General features: G+C 35.8%; 1 protein-coding gene across 1 annotated transcript in view; it reads right to left on the bottom strand.

The window, feature by feature from the left end:
- LOC146001460 (retinoblastoma-like protein 1) overlaps positions 1-15,792 on the bottom strand; it is a 50,346-nt gene extending 34,554 nt beyond the window's left edge. Inside the window, exons 1-7 of the mRNA XM_083138785.1 lie at positions 15,588-15,792; positions 11,883-12,022; positions 11,252-11,452; positions 9,629-9,819; positions 7,604-7,764; positions 3,906-4,041; positions 751-863 (exon numbers count right to left, since the gene is read on the bottom strand). Coding sequence (XP_082994911.1) covers positions 751-863; positions 3,906-4,041; positions 7,604-7,764; positions 9,629-9,819; positions 11,252-11,452; positions 11,883-12,022; positions 15,588-15,722 — 1,077 coding nt within the window. The 5' untranslated portion in view covers positions 15,723-15,792. The remainder of the gene's footprint in view (positions 1-750; positions 864-3,905; positions 4,042-7,603; positions 7,765-9,628; positions 9,820-11,251; positions 11,453-11,882; positions 12,023-15,587) is intronic.
- Between the last annotated feature and the right edge of the window lie 5,641 nt (positions 15,793-21,433).

The raw sequence follows: 21,433 nt of genomic DNA, 5'->3' as shown, positions 1-21,433 counted from the left end.
CTGAAACGTAGTTTACATATGAATACATACTCACTTACGTAAGTAGACCAATTTCAATACTCTAACGTATTTTTATTTTTGTTTATAGATAGTGAGTAACACGTACATAACCAATATGCTATTGAGCTCTCTCAACTTACACATTCTACTCGTACTTCTTCTAACTGAACAACAAGTAGCTTCGTGCCCCTTTTATACCTGTTGGTCAGGACATAGTGACCTCTAGATGTCAGTTTACAAGTTAGAGATTAAAGATTGATTGATTGATTTAGTTTATTTTACTTCGCGTTTTGTGTCTCTTTGCTAATTTGCGAAGATGGGGATGATTGATGAAATTGATGAATGGACAAACAACCAAGCCCGACCGGGATTCGAACCCGGGACCCTTGGCATCGCAGCGTGATGTGCTAACCACTCGGCCACAGGGTCGGGCTAGATATAAAAGAGTCTACATACTTTTAATCTGAGAGTGATAAAGCATATTTTGTGAGCTATTACCACTTTTACACTATTAACTTATTTCCAACTGAAAAACAAATGCCATCTTGAAAAGTTTGGATAACTTGAAGTCATTTAATTAAAAGTTGATTTTTTTGGTCCCTTCAACTTTGAATTGACGAGGCTTTTTTCTGTAATTCAAATCACACACCCACCATGCAAGTTTATTAAAGGGTCCAATTGTTAATATAAGACCATTTTATTTTCTATATCTTTAATAAAATTACAAACAAATGAACTTTACAAGCTTACCCCATCAAAATGCTGCAAATTTCTCTTGGCTTTAAGTTTTTCCTGAAATTCATCAATGCCATTTTGATTTGAAATTTTGGTGGGGGTACCAATTTCAGTGTTAGCATCATCGCCTGTAATAAATAACGAACATTAACATCCCCTTACAATTTACACACCACAAGAAACGTTATAAAAATGTACATAATTAAAAATCGTTAAGACTTAAAATTTCACTTCCCAGCACACAAACATTAAATTCTTTTACAATATTCAGAGTAAAAATTGGTTACATGTTACATCATTAGTAGGGAAGGGCCAATGACAATGTATCCATTGTATTTTATTGTCTGATACTTTTCCGGCATTTTGGCCTTTCATATGATCTGCAAAAATGCAACAATTTCTGAGTAATTATCCTGGAAATTATGCAAAATTCAAACTACACATTTAATTTGCACCAATATTGTTTCGAAAAACTGTGGTTTGTGATTATATAAGAGATAATTCTTGAATATTTTAAGGAAAACTCTGGTCAATTGAAACTCGTAAGTGGAATAGTCACCACATATATTAATATTTTGAACAACTCGCAACTCTTGCAACTTTCAAGCATCAGAATTGTGGAAATCAGTGAGAACTGGTTTAGCCCCAAGCAAGTACACCGGGTGTTTCGTAACTAATTAAGGGGTTACAAAAAGTTATTGCAAGTAAACTATTGAAGTTACGTTAATGAAACCACTCCAGAACTATTGAGGAACACAATGTGGTCATAACCCCCCCCCCCTTCTTTTAGGTCCCAGTATTCGTAAAAAATAGAATGTCAATAACAGGAAAAGGATGAGAAATGAGTACTAAAAAAAGTACACGTAACCCCCCGCCCCAACTGAAAATAAAAGATTTGATTGACTAATAAGCCAGAGATCCTGTTTTGAATCTCGACTTGGCCATGGGTATTCTTTTTTGTGTGTCCCTTCATCAATTTTATCGTATCATTTTCGCGATTAGCCAAAAGTGGCGGAAAAGCGAAGTAAAATAAACCAAATCAAGCAATCAATCAATGATTTGATTTTTGATACTTAGCCTTGCTTTCTTGTCACATTTTGTTAATTGCTAAGATGATACGATAAAATTAATTAAGGGACAAACACAAAGAACAGCCATGCCCAGGTCGAAGTTTGAACCTGGAACACCTGGTGTCCTAGCATGCTGTGATAACCACTCCCACATGGTCGATTGATTTGGGGTTTTAAGTCCATTTTATGCACAGAAACAAAACAGGTAACAAAACACACTTTTTTGTAGTTTCTTCAATAATATTCATTTGGCTTTTTCGAGTTCTGAGATACAATTTTCATTCCAAATTATTTCATTATCCACTACAGAGTACAACACACAGGAACAAGAATACACGCTCATCACTGGTTCGAATCCCTGCCTGGATTGTTCATATGAGGTCCCTTCATCAATTTATCCTCATTTTCGCGATAAACAAATGTGGCAGAAAAGCGAAGTAAAATAAACCAAACTAACAACAATATGAACGTGCGATCCCTTGCCCAAATAAATAATTGTAATTTAATCATTATAATTCCATATTTGGAAAAGAAAGAAAGCATAACATTATTGTCTGCACATAACACGTTCTCATTTCATAAATAATAAAACTACATCCCATATTATACATACATATTGTACAACGTGGAAAAAGTTGTGGTCTAAATACAGAGAACATAAGTACTGCAGAAAATTTCCCCGTAAGTTCTTTACAGGATTTACAAAGAAATCAAAGGGAAACAAATCCCCTATCTGTCCTATAGGAGATAGACTGGGAGACCTGAATGCACGGACTTTCAATGATTGCAGCAAGGGACGTAGAGGCAGAAATCTTTCCTTTTCCTTCGGGTTGCCGTTTCTATACCTGGAACTGGTCAGGCAGAGGAAGAGCGAGCTAGGCCAGCTTTGCCCACGAATCGCACCGAGGGACGAGAAGCACGCAAAAAGAAAAGTTTTGCATAAGTTCTGTGGCTTTAACAAGACAATAAATATTGTGATTTGAAAATAATTAGAGATGTGCAATTGATTGATCTATCTCTGCTAGACTAGCTACTCCTCAGTGCACGTCACTGTTGTATGTTTTGTTAAGCTGAGAGTTCATCTTGGTCAACTGTCCTAGGACTGTCAGGATGATTTGTTTGTGTGGTTAGTCACCCTGCTATGTGTATGTAATCTTTCTGTATCTGTATTTCGTCATTTTAGTTTAGTTACAGGGTTGAAACGTTACTTGTTAAGTGTTTTTATTTCTTAATAAATCTGCCTTGGTCAGCAAATTTAGTGTTTTTAATATGGAAACTAGGCTTAATTATATTACTATTGTAATTGGTTATATATGTGAGTGTCCACATATAATCCCCATCACCAAATTTAAAAAAAAATTGAAAATATGCAAAATGTTAGAAAATTATAATCCTTGGGTAATTTTGAAAATTAACGATTCCTGCTGGATCTCTAATTGCTTCACATGAACATTCTTTTTTAGAAGCGTAATACCCACACATAAGTTGCATAATTTTTCGCGGGAAAAAAATATTCAAAATGCATATGTTTAAAATAGTAAGAATAAATATACACTCCTCACAAAAAGTTTGGAATATTATTATATTATGCAATAGGTGATAGGCACCATGGGAAATGTTGGTAAAAAGACGAGAACGTTCACCACACAGATACCATGCATTGTTGCATTCCATGGCCATGTCTATCACGTGACAATATTCCAAACTTTTTGTAAGCAGTGTATATTTTGTCATTCCAGTATGTCATACCTTCATATGTATGTCAATGAACAAAAAAGGCAGAACTGAATTATAATCTGTAGTTTTCAAAACATGACATGATTAATTGCTGCCATGTGTGATGTTTTCGTCCAGAACGAGCTGGCCACAAGCATATTGTAATTTGGGTTAATAACAAAATCCATTTCTTATACAGTACTAGTGCAAAATAAATGAAATCTTCAATTTTATTTACATAATCTTTATGATAACTAGACACAGCGAAAGTGTTGTAATGAATTTTTGAGGGTCCTACAAAATATACAAACCCTGGAAATGTAATGGTGGACAAAATCCAACTGACAGTGTGCTATGCTAGTATATTGGCATTTCATCACTTACCTAAAAAGATCGTTTCATCGAAGTCACCAACATTTAAAACATATTCTTCATAGGTTTTCTTGATGCTTTTGAAGTTAAATTCAAAACATCCCAACTCTAAAAGGCCAGTAAAATTAATGCCGTCACCTTTTAAAAACTGCACAGAAAGAAAATAAAATATCAGTTAGTACAAAATACCCATGTCACTTAATGTAGGAAACACATGTGAAACACAAGATTTTATGAAACTGTGATATTCCCAAAGGCTTGGATTTGGGATCATGGTGTTCTGTGCCACCAGCAACATATTTAAAATGTATGTTGGACAGAGAGCTAGAAATAGCTCTAACATCAAAGTAATACAGGTAATTCTCTTGAAGTGGCAGAAGGAAAAATCGAGAAAATCACAACACTTTATTTATGCAACTAAGATGATATACAGGATGATTCAGAAATATGAATACACGTTCATAAATATGGTGCATTACTGTACAGTGTAAAGGGAAATGGTGAATGGTATATTAAACTTGAAACTTCATTTTTCATCTCATATAAGTCTTGCGCTCCCAAGCTTACGTCATTAGCCAAGATAGTGCTGAACATGGTATCGGTAAATTTTATATCGATACTTTATCGGTATCGGCCAAAATTTCATATCAGCCCATCCCTAATTTACTTCAAACATGTAGCCATATTTCTGACTCACCCTGCACAAGGGTCATTCACAGTTAGCCGAGACTTTTGTTAATCAAAAATCTATGAATAACTGTCACGATAAAACATGTAGAGGATATAACAAATTAAAATTTAAAAAAAACAATAATAGAAATAGAATACATACACCTTAACATATTATTAATCTTAATATTCCAAATACAACTTTCAACTCCTACAATTTTGAAGCAAATATAGAGTACTCGCTGGCATCAGTGTGAGTACTGGTTCAAGGTGGAATCTGCTCACGCTTTACAAATGTGTCAGAATACCAACAAAAGAGTGTGTAATAGTTTTTCTTGTATGTACGCATTGCTTGCATGATAGAATTATTTTCCTGTAGTTTACGGTTATTACAAGCATAAGAAAACATTTTCTTAATAAAATCGGACAAGGAAAATAAACCTGTCCTTATCCGAATTAAGGACTATAAAGAAAAAATGGAAGAATGTTTCAAATTAAACAATTTCACAGAAACCTCTCGAAACCCTATAACTAAAATAATAAATGAGGTAAAGAAAGTAATTGAAAGCAGTATCACGATACCAAGAGAAATGAAGAAAAAACTCATTGTCAAAAATTCAACCCTGCCGATTGCCTTTGGACTACCAAAAACTCACAAACCTGGAACTCCAATACGACCCATCATTGCAACTTTCACACATCCTGCATACAAACTATCCAAATATTTAGTTGAAAGACTTGCTATAATTAAACAACAAACACCATTCAGTGTTAAAAATGCATATGAAGTGAAACAGAAACTAAAAAATATTGTTTGGAATAGTGAGTATCGTATTGCAAGTTTTGATGTAGAAAATTTATATCCTAGTGTCCCAATAGAAGGTGCCACAGATGCATTACACAGATGGCTTATTGAGATGAAGGTTAACCCAGTAGAATCATGGGAAATGGTTCGATGGTTTACTGTATGTGCAAATTACAATTACTTTATATTTGATGGCAAAATCTATCAGCAAAATAATGGTCTATCAATGGGAAACCCAGTATCCGGAATCATCTCCAGCATTTTCCTTCATTACATAGAATCTCCAATTGTTAATGCGATAGGTGCGGATATCAAACTCTACATCAGATATGTAGATGATGTGCTAATTATTGCTAAAAATGAGAACACCATCATGGACGTATTTAAATCGTTAAATGAATCACATCGTCGCATAAAATTCACTTGCGAACCCATGAATAACAATGTAATTTCTTTCCTTGATCTGCAAATTAAGACAACTGACTCAATAATTCAAACATCAGTCCATAGAAAAAAATTAGCGGGGGAAAAATACATCCATGCCAAATCAGAACATTCGCGTATAACAATGGATAACATATTTTTAAATTTTTTCCTGAGAGCACAAAGACTATGTTCTAATAATGAGGATATCAAAAATGAAGAAGAAAGGCTCTTTAATATAGCAAAAGAAAATGGCTTTCACACTAACAGAATAAACCAAATCAAAAAACAAGTTGCAAGAAAACTAAAGAAAAAGAGAAATACAGACAAAGATGAAAAATCTGTTGAAAAGAAATTTGTGTGCATTCCATTCCACAAGGGATTCTCACATAAAATTGCAAAAATTTTTAGAAGTTTTAATTTCAAAATTGTTTTTAAATCACCAAGAAGTTTGGAATGTACATTTAATGAATTCAAAATGAGAAACTCGCTACCAGATGTGGAAACCACAGGAATATATAATATAAGTTGTTCATGTTCAAAAGATTATGTGGGACAAACAGCAAGGAAAATGGCAATAAGATGGCACGAACATGATTTGGACATTATAAATCTAAACCCAAGAACAGGTTTGTCAACTCATATCATCGAAGAGAAGCATTTGATTAAAAAGAGAAGGGTTTTAAAAAGATTAACGGGAAAAACAGAGTTGAATGTCTGGGAAGCCTCGTTCATTGCAGAAGAACACTGGAATAAATTAAATAATGAAAATGGTAACATAGATCCAGTGTGGAGTTTTCTTTTTCACAAATGGAGTAAGCCACCATCTTTAAAATTTAATGTAACAGAAAACATCAAGAGACTTTGTGAAAACAATGATGAATTTGAATTACCTGATGATATTTGGGATTCATAATTTTAAAAAATAGACTGCTTTTTTCACAGTTAAGTTGCTATATTACAACAATGTAACATTGACAACATCCATTATATAACAGATTCTTTTTGTTTAAAAATTACTAACCATTGTTATAACTGTATCTTTAGTCAAAATGAAAATAAATGTCTGATGAAAGGAGCGTGTGTTCTCCTGAAACGTCACAAAGAAAAAACTGTTTTCTTATGCTTGTAATAACCGTAAACTACAGGAAAATAAAGAGTGTGTAGAAATTACTTATTCAACTTAAAGGAATACCTACACTAAATTTGGAATTTCAAATAGCATCCCCTGGTATCTACAAGTCCACATGCCAATGCCAAGACAGGTACATCGACAGAACCATCTGCACTGTTCAAGAGCGGATCGATGAACACACAAAATATGCCAACAAAGAAACCAGGATCAGCTCTTTCACAGCACTTCCACACCACAAACCACTCCATCTCCTCCACACATATACTTTACCCAACTGCCCCTCTCATAAAAAAAACACTTTAAAAGAAACCCATGCCATAATCCAACAGAAATCAGCACTAGACAATGAACAGGAACACCCAACTTGGCATCACGTCCTTCAAAACTCCCCCCACCCATGCAAAGAACAGGAACTACACCTGCAGATGACACAAGCCAGGAAAAATAAGTGCAGCCAAACAGGAGAAAATGCAATTACCACTGCCCGGGAACTAACAAGAAGTGCACTTCACCACCTCTGCTCCAGACATCATACCCTTAGTGAATGAAGGCAGACAGCCTTCGAAATTAATTGGAAAAAACTATCAAATTGTGAAACACAAACTCCACGCACATAATACTTAAACCACGTATAGCCCCTCAATCATGAACAATAGGAATACATTAATAAAGACTTACCTTTTTCTCAAATAATTCTCTCATGTGGGGCTTCCAGCAATATTCCTTGATTCCTTTGGCTTCTAATTTTATTCCCTCATGCTTTTCACAGAGCTGGTCTATAATGCAAGGTGGGTCCGTAGCCATTTTATAGTCTTGTTGCAAGAAATTTCTTGGAAGACCTTTGTGGAGAAGAATGATATGATTATTTGCATAATTCTCTGTTTTTCTTCTATAGTTTTACTAGAATAACATGTAGTTTTAAGATGTCTTATCTGCAGTGTAACCTCAACTATTTAAGTTTCTCAACAGGGGAGCAAGCCAAGAAAACTTAAAATGTGGGAAAAGGCAAAATAGTTGAAAATTTTATTACACTTACCACTTACCACATTTGGCGACAAGACACAGAAAAGTGATTTTGCAGCATGACAATGCCTCATCACACACAGCGAAAGGCATCACACACACCATTTCTGCATTCTTGCTCCCCCACCACACTCACCAGACATAGCACCTTCGGACTACCACTTGTTTTCATCGATGTCTCACTCACTTTTGCAGCAACACTTCAACAATTATGAAGATGTCGAACAATGGCTTGCTGACTGGACCACCTCAAAATTTGAACGATTTTTCTGGAAGGGCATCCACAATTTGATGGGACAGATGGGCACAATGTATAGCTAGCGATGGCACATACTTTGAATAAAGCATTTGTTACCTTTCTCCCCAGATACACTTGTCTTCTTTCGGATCAATGAAGAATTATTAACCGGCACACCTGGTATTTTAAATTTTCCTATTTTAAGTTTTTTCAACCCGGTCCCCTGAGAAACGTGAAATCGAGGTTCCACTGTATTCTTTTTACATGCCTCAAAAATATTTCTGTTGTATAGTTTTAAATCACAGTTATTACTAGAGTGCGGATTTTGCATATTTTATTCCGGTCCTCTAATTAATATGCAACCGGGTTCTAAAGTTGTTTCAGAGCATTCCGAACCGAAGTAGGGGGGTTTTAAAGTGCATATTTAAGATGTTCGCGCATATTTACTGCGTAAGCGCATATAAATGTATATTACATGAAAAAATCATTAATTTGATAGTTTTTTAAAAATATATTTGTTTACTTGGTTATGTTTCATCTGTGGAGTGTTTCCGAGAGTAAAATTTTCAAGCACAGGTATTCGAAAACCCCTGTTTATGCGCTGCAGGGCAGACGGTCCCCCCTCCGTCGCGCATACCTGGCAAAGACATAGAGAACATGTGCATCCCCTCCCCCGGCCTTCTTCCTTGGCCTATATAAGGCAACGGAGATTTTTGCTCGTAAACAGTCTGTACTCCGTTGAATTAGTGTAGTTTGCATCGTGTGAAGATTCCGAAGGAAGAATCATCGAAGATTGTTTTACTGAAACAGTGAAACAAGGTGAATCAACAGAACTATTACAAGATCTCACGCCAGAGAACATAGCTGCATTGAAATATTGTCCACTGACAAGTTGTAGTGTGGAGCGCACCGTTTCTTCATACAAGGATATACTAACTGATAAACGGAAAAATTTCACTATAACCAATTTAGAGAGATATGTTGTAGTGGACTGCAATTTACATAAATTCAAAACTACTTAACGACTTTCGTTATATTGTGTTTAACAACTGGAAATAGTAAATTCAATTTAATACAAGATTTTGCTACCTTACTTGACATGGAAGCTGTTGTTACTTCGTCTTTACCTTCAATGGTCACTATGTGTGTGTAGTACTTTAAAAAATAAATGTATTTCGAGGATTTTTTTTGCCTATATTTTTCTTTTAGTGCATAATTTGCATATTTGAGTGCATATTTTACTTGTTTTTAGTGCATAGATGCATGCATATTTTCCACTTTTTTAGTGCATATTGATCCGCACTCTAGTTATTACAATGACAATATATAATTGGTTAATTGTGTGAACAATTACCTATTAGCCTCATTTCACAATGCTGCATATATGAACAAATGTAGAGATTTGAGGGTGTAGTGAATACATTTCCAAGTTAGAAACTTACCTGAGAAATTAAAATTTAAAAGATCCCTCCTATCTGCCAGAAGTGCATTGCCAAACATAAGATCACAACATGCCAACAGCAAATGGTATGAATTCACAAGGTCATCGCTTATGGCAGGGAAAGCAGCTTTTACACACACAAACAGTGTCCAGCAGAAGTCAAATACTTCAGAAGGTGTACATGGGGCTCGCCTAGAAAGAAAAATAAGATAACAATGTATAGAATGATTATGGATAAGTTTCTCCATTCTTGGTGATAAGGTCTGCTTCCTTTATTATCACAATGTTACAATTTCGATGACAAAAATGGAACTCCCTTGTCTATTGTAAAACATAATGCAGTCATCTGGTTTCACAAATTTCTGAAGGAACAGAGTGATAAGCCGTACTTGCAAAAAATGTTCACTACATTCAGTTCAATAAGCCGCACAATATCTAAATTACTCTTTTAAAAGTTTCTAAATTTCAGAGTAATGAACATATGATGTTTGTACATTTTGAATATGGAGAAACTAACTTGTACTTCGTAAGTAGCGGACAGTATTATTTTGCAGGGATTAATGCTGTGAAAGGAGTTTTCACAAGTGACTGTACTTGAAGATGTCAATTAGCATGTACATATGCAGCAAGGTTTTTGAGGCAAACAATCCCAACCTATTCAAAGCTTACAAACAGTAGCACTAAGCATGTATAAGCATGTCTACCAAAATAACAAATCCAAAATTAACAAGAGATTTACACTTGCTTTAATTATAATTATTAATGCTTCAGACTTCATCCTGGATGGTGAATGACCACAAAATTCTTAAGAAACAAAGTGAACAAATCTCAATACAATTTTAGATTTTCCGAACATTCAATTTTATCAAATCCCAGAACAGGTATATAACAATGTAAATTCACAATACTGTAAAAAATAGCAAAAATCCTTGACCTACCTGTGATTTCTTAAGTTGTAGACACCCTGTTATAATGCTAAGAGCACCTAATCTACTCATGTATATACATAGCAGTGAAACAGAAAAAAATCATTTTGCACAAAAGATGAGCTTGTAGACATGTAAAGAATTAGATCCATGCATGTGCATAATGGCGATATTGGAATCACACAATCTGAAATTGGGCCTGGTTCCTTGTGCAGCCTATGTTACAAGATATACACTCACAAATTTATACTTTGTGAGAGTTTAAAAGGCGCATGTCAGTTTCTCCAATCTTCAAACATCTTCCTTGACCTCTTGTGCAAATTGTAAATATTACACCTAAACCCTGACCAATATTACAATTCCTACATTTACAATGTAACTTTCTAGCCTACAGGTAGGAAGTAAATACAACATAATCAGAAAGAGAGAAAAAAAATCCTACTATTATGAATTTGGATTTGTTTATATTGCATATAAACACCACATCCCTTCTGTGGCATACTTTCAAATATTCTCCACATTTAGATGCTTCAAATCAAAGTTTATAACTGTGTTTCAGGGATGGAAGTTTACTCTTTTTGCATAAAAACATGATGTTTGGCATTTATGCATAAAACATAATTATTTGTCACTCTATGGTCATAAAAATACCCTAGGCAAAAATATCAATATGCATGGAGGAATTAATGAAACAATACCTTGTCTTCCTAGATCTGGGCAGTCGAGGTGGATCATCTGCTGGATCTCGAAACATGTCCTTAAAAATTGGCTGAAACTTCTTAAAAATAACCATGGAAACAGAAAAGTTTCTCTCCAAACAGTCAATTTTGGTTCGTAATTCAGAAGAGACATTAGCCATATCTAGCCACTTCTTCACTTTATTAAAAAACTGTATTAAGCTGAAATATAAAGACCATGGTAAGGTAAGATAAAAACTACAAAATAAAAACACAGTAGTCATCAAGGCAAATCTGATTTCTTGATTTGACAATTTCTATCATTAATTTGTCATGAAACCATTATGGTCTGAAACATGATAACAACTTGTGGATGTTGCTACAAATTAGGGATGGGACCGATTATTCGATACTCTATCGGTATCGGCCAATATAGGCATATCGGTAAAATTACCAATTTTTTTACCGATCCGATATATCAATAAATACCTGATAATTTAGAGCAAAATTCTTCAATTTTGTTGTAATTTCTTTGGGTAATCTCCATGCCCTACTTTCTAAAAAAGTAAATGTCTAAATATTCAATTTCTTTTCACTGCAGTCACCTTATTTACTGCTAGACAACAAGATATTAAACATGTATTACAATTACCTAAGCTTGCAGGACCTCAAAAGTCTTGTCAAACTGACACGATTACCTTCTATCTTAGCATCTGTTGCACCTACTGTAGGAACAGTTGTATTGCGGCATGCAACGTACAAAGCACACGCAATCCAATGGAGGGGATCACCCTATAACAAAACAAAGATAAATAGAAACAGAATTTTCCAAAGAATATGTTTACAAGTGTGCTTATAAAAAAAATGTATACACATGTATAAACATTATATACTGTCTGGAAACGTATCTTGAATTAGCCTCAGTTCAGACTGAAGTAATTTTTCACAAGGTCCACAGGAGGATAAGGAGTTCATTTCATGGCAAATCTACCAGGGATCTCAACGCTGCCTTCAGATTCATGATCATTTGATTTATGAAATGTCAATACACTACAAAAACTGCATTTTTTGAATTTTTGAACATGTCATATTGCTGGGATTGATCTTTGAAAACTAAAAAAAACATCCAGTTTTCGATTAATAAAAATATTTCAGCACCTACCTGAGCTACGAGGTCCATGTTGGGCTCACTTTAAAGTTCTTTGTGTGAGATTTCATTTTCTAAAGTTCCTTGTATGAGCTTTCGTATTATTTACAACTCTACTATATTACGAATAAAAAAAATTAAAAATCCCAAAAACAGCATTTTAAAAAAATGTAAATAGGTTACTGTTTTTAAGAACAATACGTATTATTATTCAGTTCAAAAAAATTGTTAAATGCCCAAGAAAATCAATATTAGGAAATTAAAATATGTAACAAACCATTCAGTAAGAGCAATAATTCATGATTTGATCCTTGTTATCAAGTATTGCTTTTCTTCCAATTTTGGTTAATCAGAATGATGAGAATCCGTACTGATATGAAATTGATGAAGGGACATCCACAAAGAACACCCACGTCAAAGCCCGGATTCAAAACCAAGAATGATATGGATTGGGGGAGTGGGTGAAGGATGTTTTTTCCCAGTATGGTAAATGTGACTGAACGATGGATCTAATTTAATTTCACATAAAGCTCAGTCATAGCTTATACCTCACTACTGACAAGTATTAATAGTCTGTAACTATATATTGATTTGAAATCTTGTACAGAAAAACAGAAAAGAACCGTTGTATAATAACATTAATTATTGGCTATTACTAGGGTTGCCATATTTGCCAACACGGACACACACTAAGGGGAAAGTAAAAAAACAGCTTTCATACACTAACACAGAACAGCCGCAATACTCCTAATACAAATAATACATCACAAATTTTCACAAGACATCTGGCAATATTGAACATAATATAAATCTTTAAAATGGTGAACAGAAGCATGGCTGCATCCACGATGGATACAAATCTTTTGTAACGAGCTTATTTATTCTGTAGTAGAAGAGAAAAAATTGTATTACCCTCAACAAAGTCTAATCTACACACTTGTTGGAGTTAAATTCTTTAAGGCTGCTGGGTAACACTTTACTATAGGGGTGACGGATTTCTTACTTTTTACAGGAGAAAGTACTTACGCAAATCATTTTCTGTAGCATTGTAGAAGTTCGTGAATGTAGTTTTCATCCATTTTAATGTGAATGCATGTTGTTTTCTGAGAAAATCTCTGTTCGACATGCTGTTTCGAGAGCACAATGTTCCGTGTGTTAGATGACGTAAACCTCGTAGTCAGTGATTCAAACTCGCCGTGTTTTCACTATAACATTACGTGTCATTTATTTTTAATTATTTTTTTTAACTATGCTTGCCTAACCTAACCTTACGGAAAATGGTTTGTGGGGCTAACGTGAATGGTTTGCGAGGTATTAGCATAATTTCAAATACTGGCACGAAAGTAGGCATTTTCCGGTGAACAAGGTTGCAACACTGCATAAATCGACAAAACACTCGCAACGCGCGATGAACCAGTACACTATCGCCATAATGTGTGTTACAGAATCGAAATAACAAGTAACAGTAAGTACTCGTAAATGTAAGAAATAGACATTATTTTCGTTAGAAATTCATTATTTCACCTAAAAAAATGTTCCACATTCCAGAATAGTACGTTAGCAATGTAAAAAAGTGTGAAATAAATGATTTATATGTGTCACCCCTATAGTTCAAAATTACTCCTTTATTTTCGCCTTATTTTAATTCTACATATAATGATCCCTAATCACCTTAAAAACATTGCATTAGCACTACAAACAAATTTAGTCACATGTATCTCAGAGATGGAGGGTTAAAGTTGTCTTGGATGTACAGTAATCATTTCCTCTTGTAGAAACAGATTTGGCTAGTCCAACATTAGTTAGTTTTCTAATAGCAGAGATGTTACAAGACAAGATCTCAACATGGTCACCAAACTTCGACAAGTCAGACCACTAGAAATCATCCGGAGGTGGGCGAACACTGCATCTGAGCATTATAGGAAGACCATGACAAACTTTTCTCTTACCAAAATGATTGATTGCATTGTCTTGGTTTTTGATATTTAACATTAGTGTCGACTACCAGCTCATAGTCAAAGACTGGGGTACTTACACACTATTTTTGGAAATGGAATTCGTTTGGAAACAGACTACGCTATAAAGGATTTGATTGAGCTACTATTTATCATCATGATCAGCAATTTATACATACCAACAACACTGCTGAATATACTCCTACAAAACACCTCCTGGGGAATTCCACACAAAGTGGTTCTACTCCACATAACAAAATCAATCAATCTGAAAGTTATTATCATCTTTTATCAATGCACCAAGGTTTAAATGTTTGTGAATACTTATAAATTGCAAGCTTCATCAGCAGAAACTATTAGCATCTGTAGTCGAAGTGCTTCCTACACAAATGGAGTGGAATTTTGTTTTTAAGTGTCACACACCTAACACACTTTTATTAATGTTTTCATGCACCCAGGATACGTCATCATATTGAAGCTTTTTAAAAATTTGTTAGTAAACACCAATATATATGTAGTAATTTTACGAAATCAGTGCATTACGAATATTTTAATCTTATTACACGTCTAGAAGCTCACACTTTACGTGTGAATGTCACACATAAAGCTGGAATACCTCTCCTATCTTGAATGAAAAGTAAATTTTAGTCTTTACAATACAGTTATTTCTGGAAAAAATAGGGCTCACAAACTGTAAATAGACCAAAATTTCGGACCCAGTTTGTTCCTGGCTGTGTAGCTTTGCTTAAAATTTACATGAAATATGATTGAAGTTAAAGGCAAGTTCGTCTAGATATATATTTCATATATTTCTACAACATACATACGTAACATTCGTAACTCGTTTATCGAAACCATATATTGTATTACATATCTGATTTATCATATACATACATACACCCTCGCTCAAATTTTGATTCGCTTAATATGTAAGAAGCAGCAAGGCAATTTCCATTTCGATAGGATATTTTATACATTAAACCCAACAGGAATGCGCGTCGATAAAAAAGAGAAGTTGTGCTTTAATAATTACATGACCCTATCATGGTTGATGCAACACTGGGATTTTAAATCATTAACCTTCCAACAAATGTATTTGCTAAAAACTACCAGAATAAATATCGTCGATTATTTAGCAATCGTATCTGCTACACTAATTTGCATCATCATATCTCACTTAGTAAGTGGAACACTCAATCGATACACAAACCCCATAGCTTCAGCCATCAAAGAATTTCTACTCGTAGCCACTTACCTCTAGAATGTAATTGTGTCGAATTTTTTCATAGCTTTGCCAAGCTTGATCTGCGGCATCTTTATCCATATTTAGATCATGACACAATTCTTGATGTCGCTGAATAACACTATTCGCTTCATCCAGCAAACCCATGGTGAATTACTGTACGAACTTAATAAAACAGCAACAAGAATCAACCAGCTCTTGGGTCCGCCTCGCAACCTACGATTTGGCGGGAAAGGGACCACACAACTGCGATGATTACACTGTGCTCGTAAAGTTAGTTCACTGAATGTTAGGTACATTTCTTGTACAATTAGCATTTTCTTCAGGATTTAAAATGATGAAATTGAAGTATAATACATCATGTTATGTTTAAAACAGTGCTATCAAGAACAATATATTTTATCATGACGTGTTGTAATGAAAAAGCGTACGCGGATTAACACATGCAATTTCCTCAGACGAAAAGGGCGGGAAACAGACGTGTTTACTAGTTTCGCAACTTTCAGAGTATCGCACTTTTACATATTGTACATACCTCCAGTTTATTTCTTTAACCTCAAAAATTCCATATTTTAAACACGAATAAGGTGATACAATGATTTCATTCTTACTTTTGGACTTGGAGGAATAAACATTGTTAATGTGGATTGTCTGCTTGATAACGAACAGAGAAGCACTGTTGCCAACTTGGCTTTTTGAGGCCAAATTTTCGCTATGCTTCAGGAAAGCATCATTTATCTAGCCATGTCTCGCCTTTATTTATGTCAAATCATAATATAACTTGAAATTCACGTTCTACTAAACTATCACTTCCATGAAATAGCTAAATTGATTCGTCTTTATTGAAAGAACACTTCACTCTATGCAGTGGCGGTGCCCACTTTTCTGTGGCCCCTCGAGTGAAAAAAAATATCGAAAATATGTAATATAATGTATATACCAATATGCCACACAGACTTAGGTATTCCCCTTCCCCTCACAGTTGTACTAGAAATTTCCATTTTTTGATATCGACATTAAAATATCAGTGTAGTATTTGAATTCTTTTTTCGAGGAGCCGGCCCCCGTGACGGAATGGTTAGCACTTCGCGCTAAGACGCTAGGAGTCCTGGGTTCGAATCCCGGCCTTGGCATGGATGGTTGTGAGTGTCCATTCATCAGTTTCATCACATCTTCGCAAATTAGCCGAAAGTGACACAAAAAGCGAAGTAAAATAAAACAATTCAATCAATCTTTCTTGGAGGAGGACGGAGGGAGACATGATTGACTGATTGATTTGGTTTATTTTACTTCGCTTTTCTGCAAATTTTGGCTACTCGCTAAATTGATAATGAGACAGACAAAGAACGTTTATGCACCAACTGAGATTCGAATCCGGAATTCCTGGCGTCGTAGCAGAACTCTGCGATAACTACTCCACCACGGATGTCGGCAGATATGATATTTTTTCTTTTCTTCATACATTGAAGATACACGCAGATATTAAAAAGAGAGCTACTGTTTTGGAGAATTGTTTAAAGAATGTTAAGCAAACTCTTCTTTTGGACTTTGTGGTAGGGGGGACTTCAGCCACAAAAGAAAAAAAAATGAGAAACATGAGATGAAATGCCTTACATTTTTCTTGATTGAAAAATTGATTGGTTTTTTGTAGAACGTATGGTGAGATAAAGTTCCCCGTGCGCATATTATCAGGGGCGGCGCCAGAAATTTTCGACCGGGTGGGCAGAAGCTCCTTATTGATAAATTAGGGTGGGCAGTATAAATGTAAGACCATATATACACAGAGAATTCCCTGACATTCGCTACGAGACTCGGCGGCAAGCGGCCCTGCATTAGCGCATGTCTTTCCCGGTGAACGGGGTCCGCAACAGTCGCTAGAGTCTGCTATTAAAATTACAGTTTTCATATTGTGTACTAACCTTGACTACAGAAGGTGTTGAAAATGATGTCCCTCTGCTGCAACACATTCCTGGCATCTACGAAGGAAATTGGCATTTACACGTGCAAGTTCGTCTACTGTAATTCTCCCGATTTCTCGTACAATACTCTCTTTTAACTCACGGATGGTGTGCGGATTGTCTTTGTATACTTTATTTTTAGATTTCCACATTTTTCTTTCCACTTTTATTCAGAACTGACCCTGTTACTCTAAACTTTTTACGAGGTGTAATATAGTGGTCCTATGCGGAACGGGAACACCAGGAAATTTCGTTGCAAAACTTCGTCGCACTTCTCCACAATTCCTCTTTCCGAAGTAAAACTCGACAAGATAAATCCTTTGTTATAATGTAAACTTTTGTGGCGCCATATTAAGCCACAAACTTCAACACACGGACAGGACACAACACAACTTCCGAGGGAGGATTATCCTGGCGTCAGTCTGCAACGTCAACAGAAATGGAAAGAGAGCGAAGGCAGGGAGAGCGAAAAAACAGATTGTAGCGTGTGACTGTCGCGGACCCGTTCACCGGAAAAGACAAGCGCTGACGCCGGGCCGCTTGCCCCCGATTCTTGTAGCGAATGTCAGGGAATGCTCTAGTATATATGTGTATGTAAGACGTATGTATCCCCCTCTCTCTCACACTCCCGATTTTCCTCTTACTTCTTTTCCCTTTCCTTTTCTTGTATTCCTCTTTATTCTTTTCTAATCTATTCTCGCATCTTGTTCCATTTCCTTTCGCTTTGTCTCTGATGGACACAATTATTTCAAGGAATTGTTTATCCATGCGCAGCCATACCCTAGCCATACATTCTAATCACATTCTTTCATGCATGTTAATACAGTGAAATAAATGCGAATTAGATTTAAGCTTGTGTTGAAAATACAAGGCACATACTTGATTTTATGTATTCGGCGACAATGATAGAGAGTGCGATGGTAGACAATCGTGAAGTTTCTCGTAATTTAAATGCATGTTCCTGAGCATAGTATTTTCATCGTATGAGTTTTTGACTGAAAGAGTTTTCTTACTCCTTGGGGGTCACTTTTCTTAGCTTACAAGGTTTGTACAACTGAGAAATCTATCTGAATGTTTGTATAGTAACGACGATTGGGTGCCAACATTTGAGGGGCAAGAACAATATACTTTCTCTTGGTAGAAAAGGCTTAGCATAAAGAGGCCATAGTGCGGAGGCAAAAAGTGGCAAAATGTGACGGGGAAACTGCATCCCTCACTTCCCGGTCCTCCTAATCGGCGCCACTGAATGTTTGGAACGTCTCATTAGGAATGATTTAAAGCACACACAAAAAACAAATTCTTTGTTCATTGTCCATGAAAGTATTCCTAGGCTAATGAAAGGATATTTTGACAAAATATCACTCATAAGTAATAAACAAGTAAGATTGAAAAATCTGTTCAGAATTGAAGAGATTATTAGCTAAGTTGCTATTCGTTTTCTGATCTGTCATGTTACTAATGCGGGAGAAGGAATACACGTAGGGTTACAAGAACATATTTTTTGAGGTAACAAAATGATTTAGGACACAAGGAATTAATCGAAGTTGATCACCGTGCCAGTAATAATTCATCTATTTTTCATAGATGACTTGGGTTGTATGGTGTGACCATTTCGAACACAGTAGAATGTCAACCTCTACCCTGTGCAGCATACCCTGGAAACTTCATTCTTTCAGGGCAACGAGCCCCTGGCGCCTGGAACCACTGTCAAAGTAATAATTTATGAGGGTTTGTATTTTGAGTATCAGCATGTGTTTGTTTTCGCCCCTTCGTTACTTTCATCTAATCACCATTGAACCTTATCGTCGTCATTATCAAAATTAGCAGGAAAATGACTTTAAATAGAACAAATCAATCACAACTTACTCTTCCAGAAATGGAGTTTCATTAGTCCATAGCTCTTAGAAAGTTGAGGTGGTAGTTTCAATTGCACAGCATTTCATTAGTGGATCAAGGCAGCTAATTCCGTGAACAAGGACGTTGTTTTCCGAAATTCTCAAATATTTGTCTCAGGCAATCATCCTCTTAAAATGGACACATCTTCTGTGGTGATAAAATGCCACGTTTGGTACAAGTTCTTTCTGTAAATTTTTCCCCAGTGGCATAACTCTGTCGCATTTTAATGAAGAGGTCCAATGTTCGACTCCCCCCTCCTCTGGTGGGATAACAATGCACACGGGTTCGGACTACACGTTAAACTGTAGGTTTAGTCCCGATTAGCCTATCTGAGCATAAAAGTGGGCTTAATAACAAACTAACAAAATCATGTTATAGATACTTCGTGACAACTTTTTTTCTTTACTTCAACTGCATCTACAGATTCTGTTGACATTTTCGGCTGATTCATGTGGCAAAATTTATGTGTGGGACGAGAATTTCTAAATAGGATAAGCCACTCATTAGTGATTAAATAATTCTGTAGTTCTTTCCATACATAACTGGTTTACTAAAATTTATTCACTTCAGTATTGTAGTGATTATTGTGATTCCTTCTTATTAGTAGAATGAATATAAAGTTGATATTTCGCTTACCATATTGATATTTCAAGATAACAGGTATATAAAAATTGTAATGAGATAAAAAAGGGGACACTTCTGGAATTTCAATGCAGAGCTAATTACAACTATATTATACTCTCTAGCATACTTAAACCCGAAGGTTTATGGCTGCAGCAACACAAGCCTTCCATCTTTTCCTATTCGGGGCAAGATCAATCCAATCTTTCCCATTTTTGCCGATTTATTTTAGGTCCATCTCAACGTTATCCCTCAATCCTCGTCTTGGCCTTCCTACTGTTCTCTTACCATCAGGTTTCCCAACAAGAATCCTGTAAACTATTCTTTCCTCTGCCATTCGTGTCACATGGCGTGCCCATTTAAGTCTTCTTGATTAAATTATTCTAATAATAATTAAAAAGTCTAAATAATTTATTGTGTTGCTGGAGGAAGTAACGCTAAGATGATGTTTTATTTGTTTATTTGGACATTATTTTAACCATACCCAGGCCGCGATTTATATACGTATGTCGAGGCCCGGAGCTGCAGTCCTCAAGTTCACCCTAAATTCTCATCTAATCTTGATCATACCCTGCATAATTTTGAGCCTCTTAACTGCTTTTAATCACAGTTTTTGTTTCAATAGCCCTAGTAATTACTTTCACTTTCTAATGACAAAATTGGCTTTTTATGGGATGATAATATGTGAACATTTCATACATGTTATGAACACCAGAATACATTTATTTATCGAATCATTTACATAACTATCTCCAAGTATATGTACTTATTGAATTTTATTGGGTGAGCAATCGGGTGGGCACAGGAAGTTTTGGGTGGGCGCTTGCCCACCCGTGCCCGCCCCTGTCGCCGTCCCTGCATATTATCGATCTCGGCCATGTTGGAGGTGATGTGATCAGCACCACTCCTTAACCCGTCTCCCCTGGATTGCCCCCAGGGTGTCTCCCGCGTGCTAATCAGGCGCCCTACCTACTTCCCCCCTTTTTTTAAAGAGGACCCCTAAGCGGCAGCTTTCCCCACACATCAAACTCACATATCAATTTATCTTTAATTCAGAACAGATAAACACAAACATCAATGTCCGAAACGGAATTCGAAAGCGGCACCTCTGGCGTCGTAGCGCGCTGCGCTGACCACTAAGGCCGATACCGACTAGACTACCGCGCCGCGGGTCATTATGAATAATAACAAAAATTATAACCAATAAAATTTTCTATACACAAGGACATCAGATCATGGAAAATAATCTTCATGTTGATGCACCCTGAATGCCATTCCTCAAGATAGCACGCAGGAAGTTGAAGAGAAATTAGCGCTTTGTCAATAATCTGGTTTAGCAGCACTGCAGCCAGGCGATGAAAGTGGCGTTGTTTTCATGCGCGT

This window comes from Lepisma saccharinum, chromosome 17 (assembly GCF_977018435.1).
Source record: "Lepisma saccharinum chromosome 17, izLepSacc3.1, whole genome shotgun sequence".
Lineage (NCBI taxonomy): Eukaryota > Metazoa > Arthropoda > Insecta > Zygentoma > Lepismatidae > Lepisma > Lepisma saccharinum.
The sequence above is the reverse complement of the archived record's forward strand: the minus strand, read 5'-3'. Positions and strand labels throughout refer to the sequence as shown.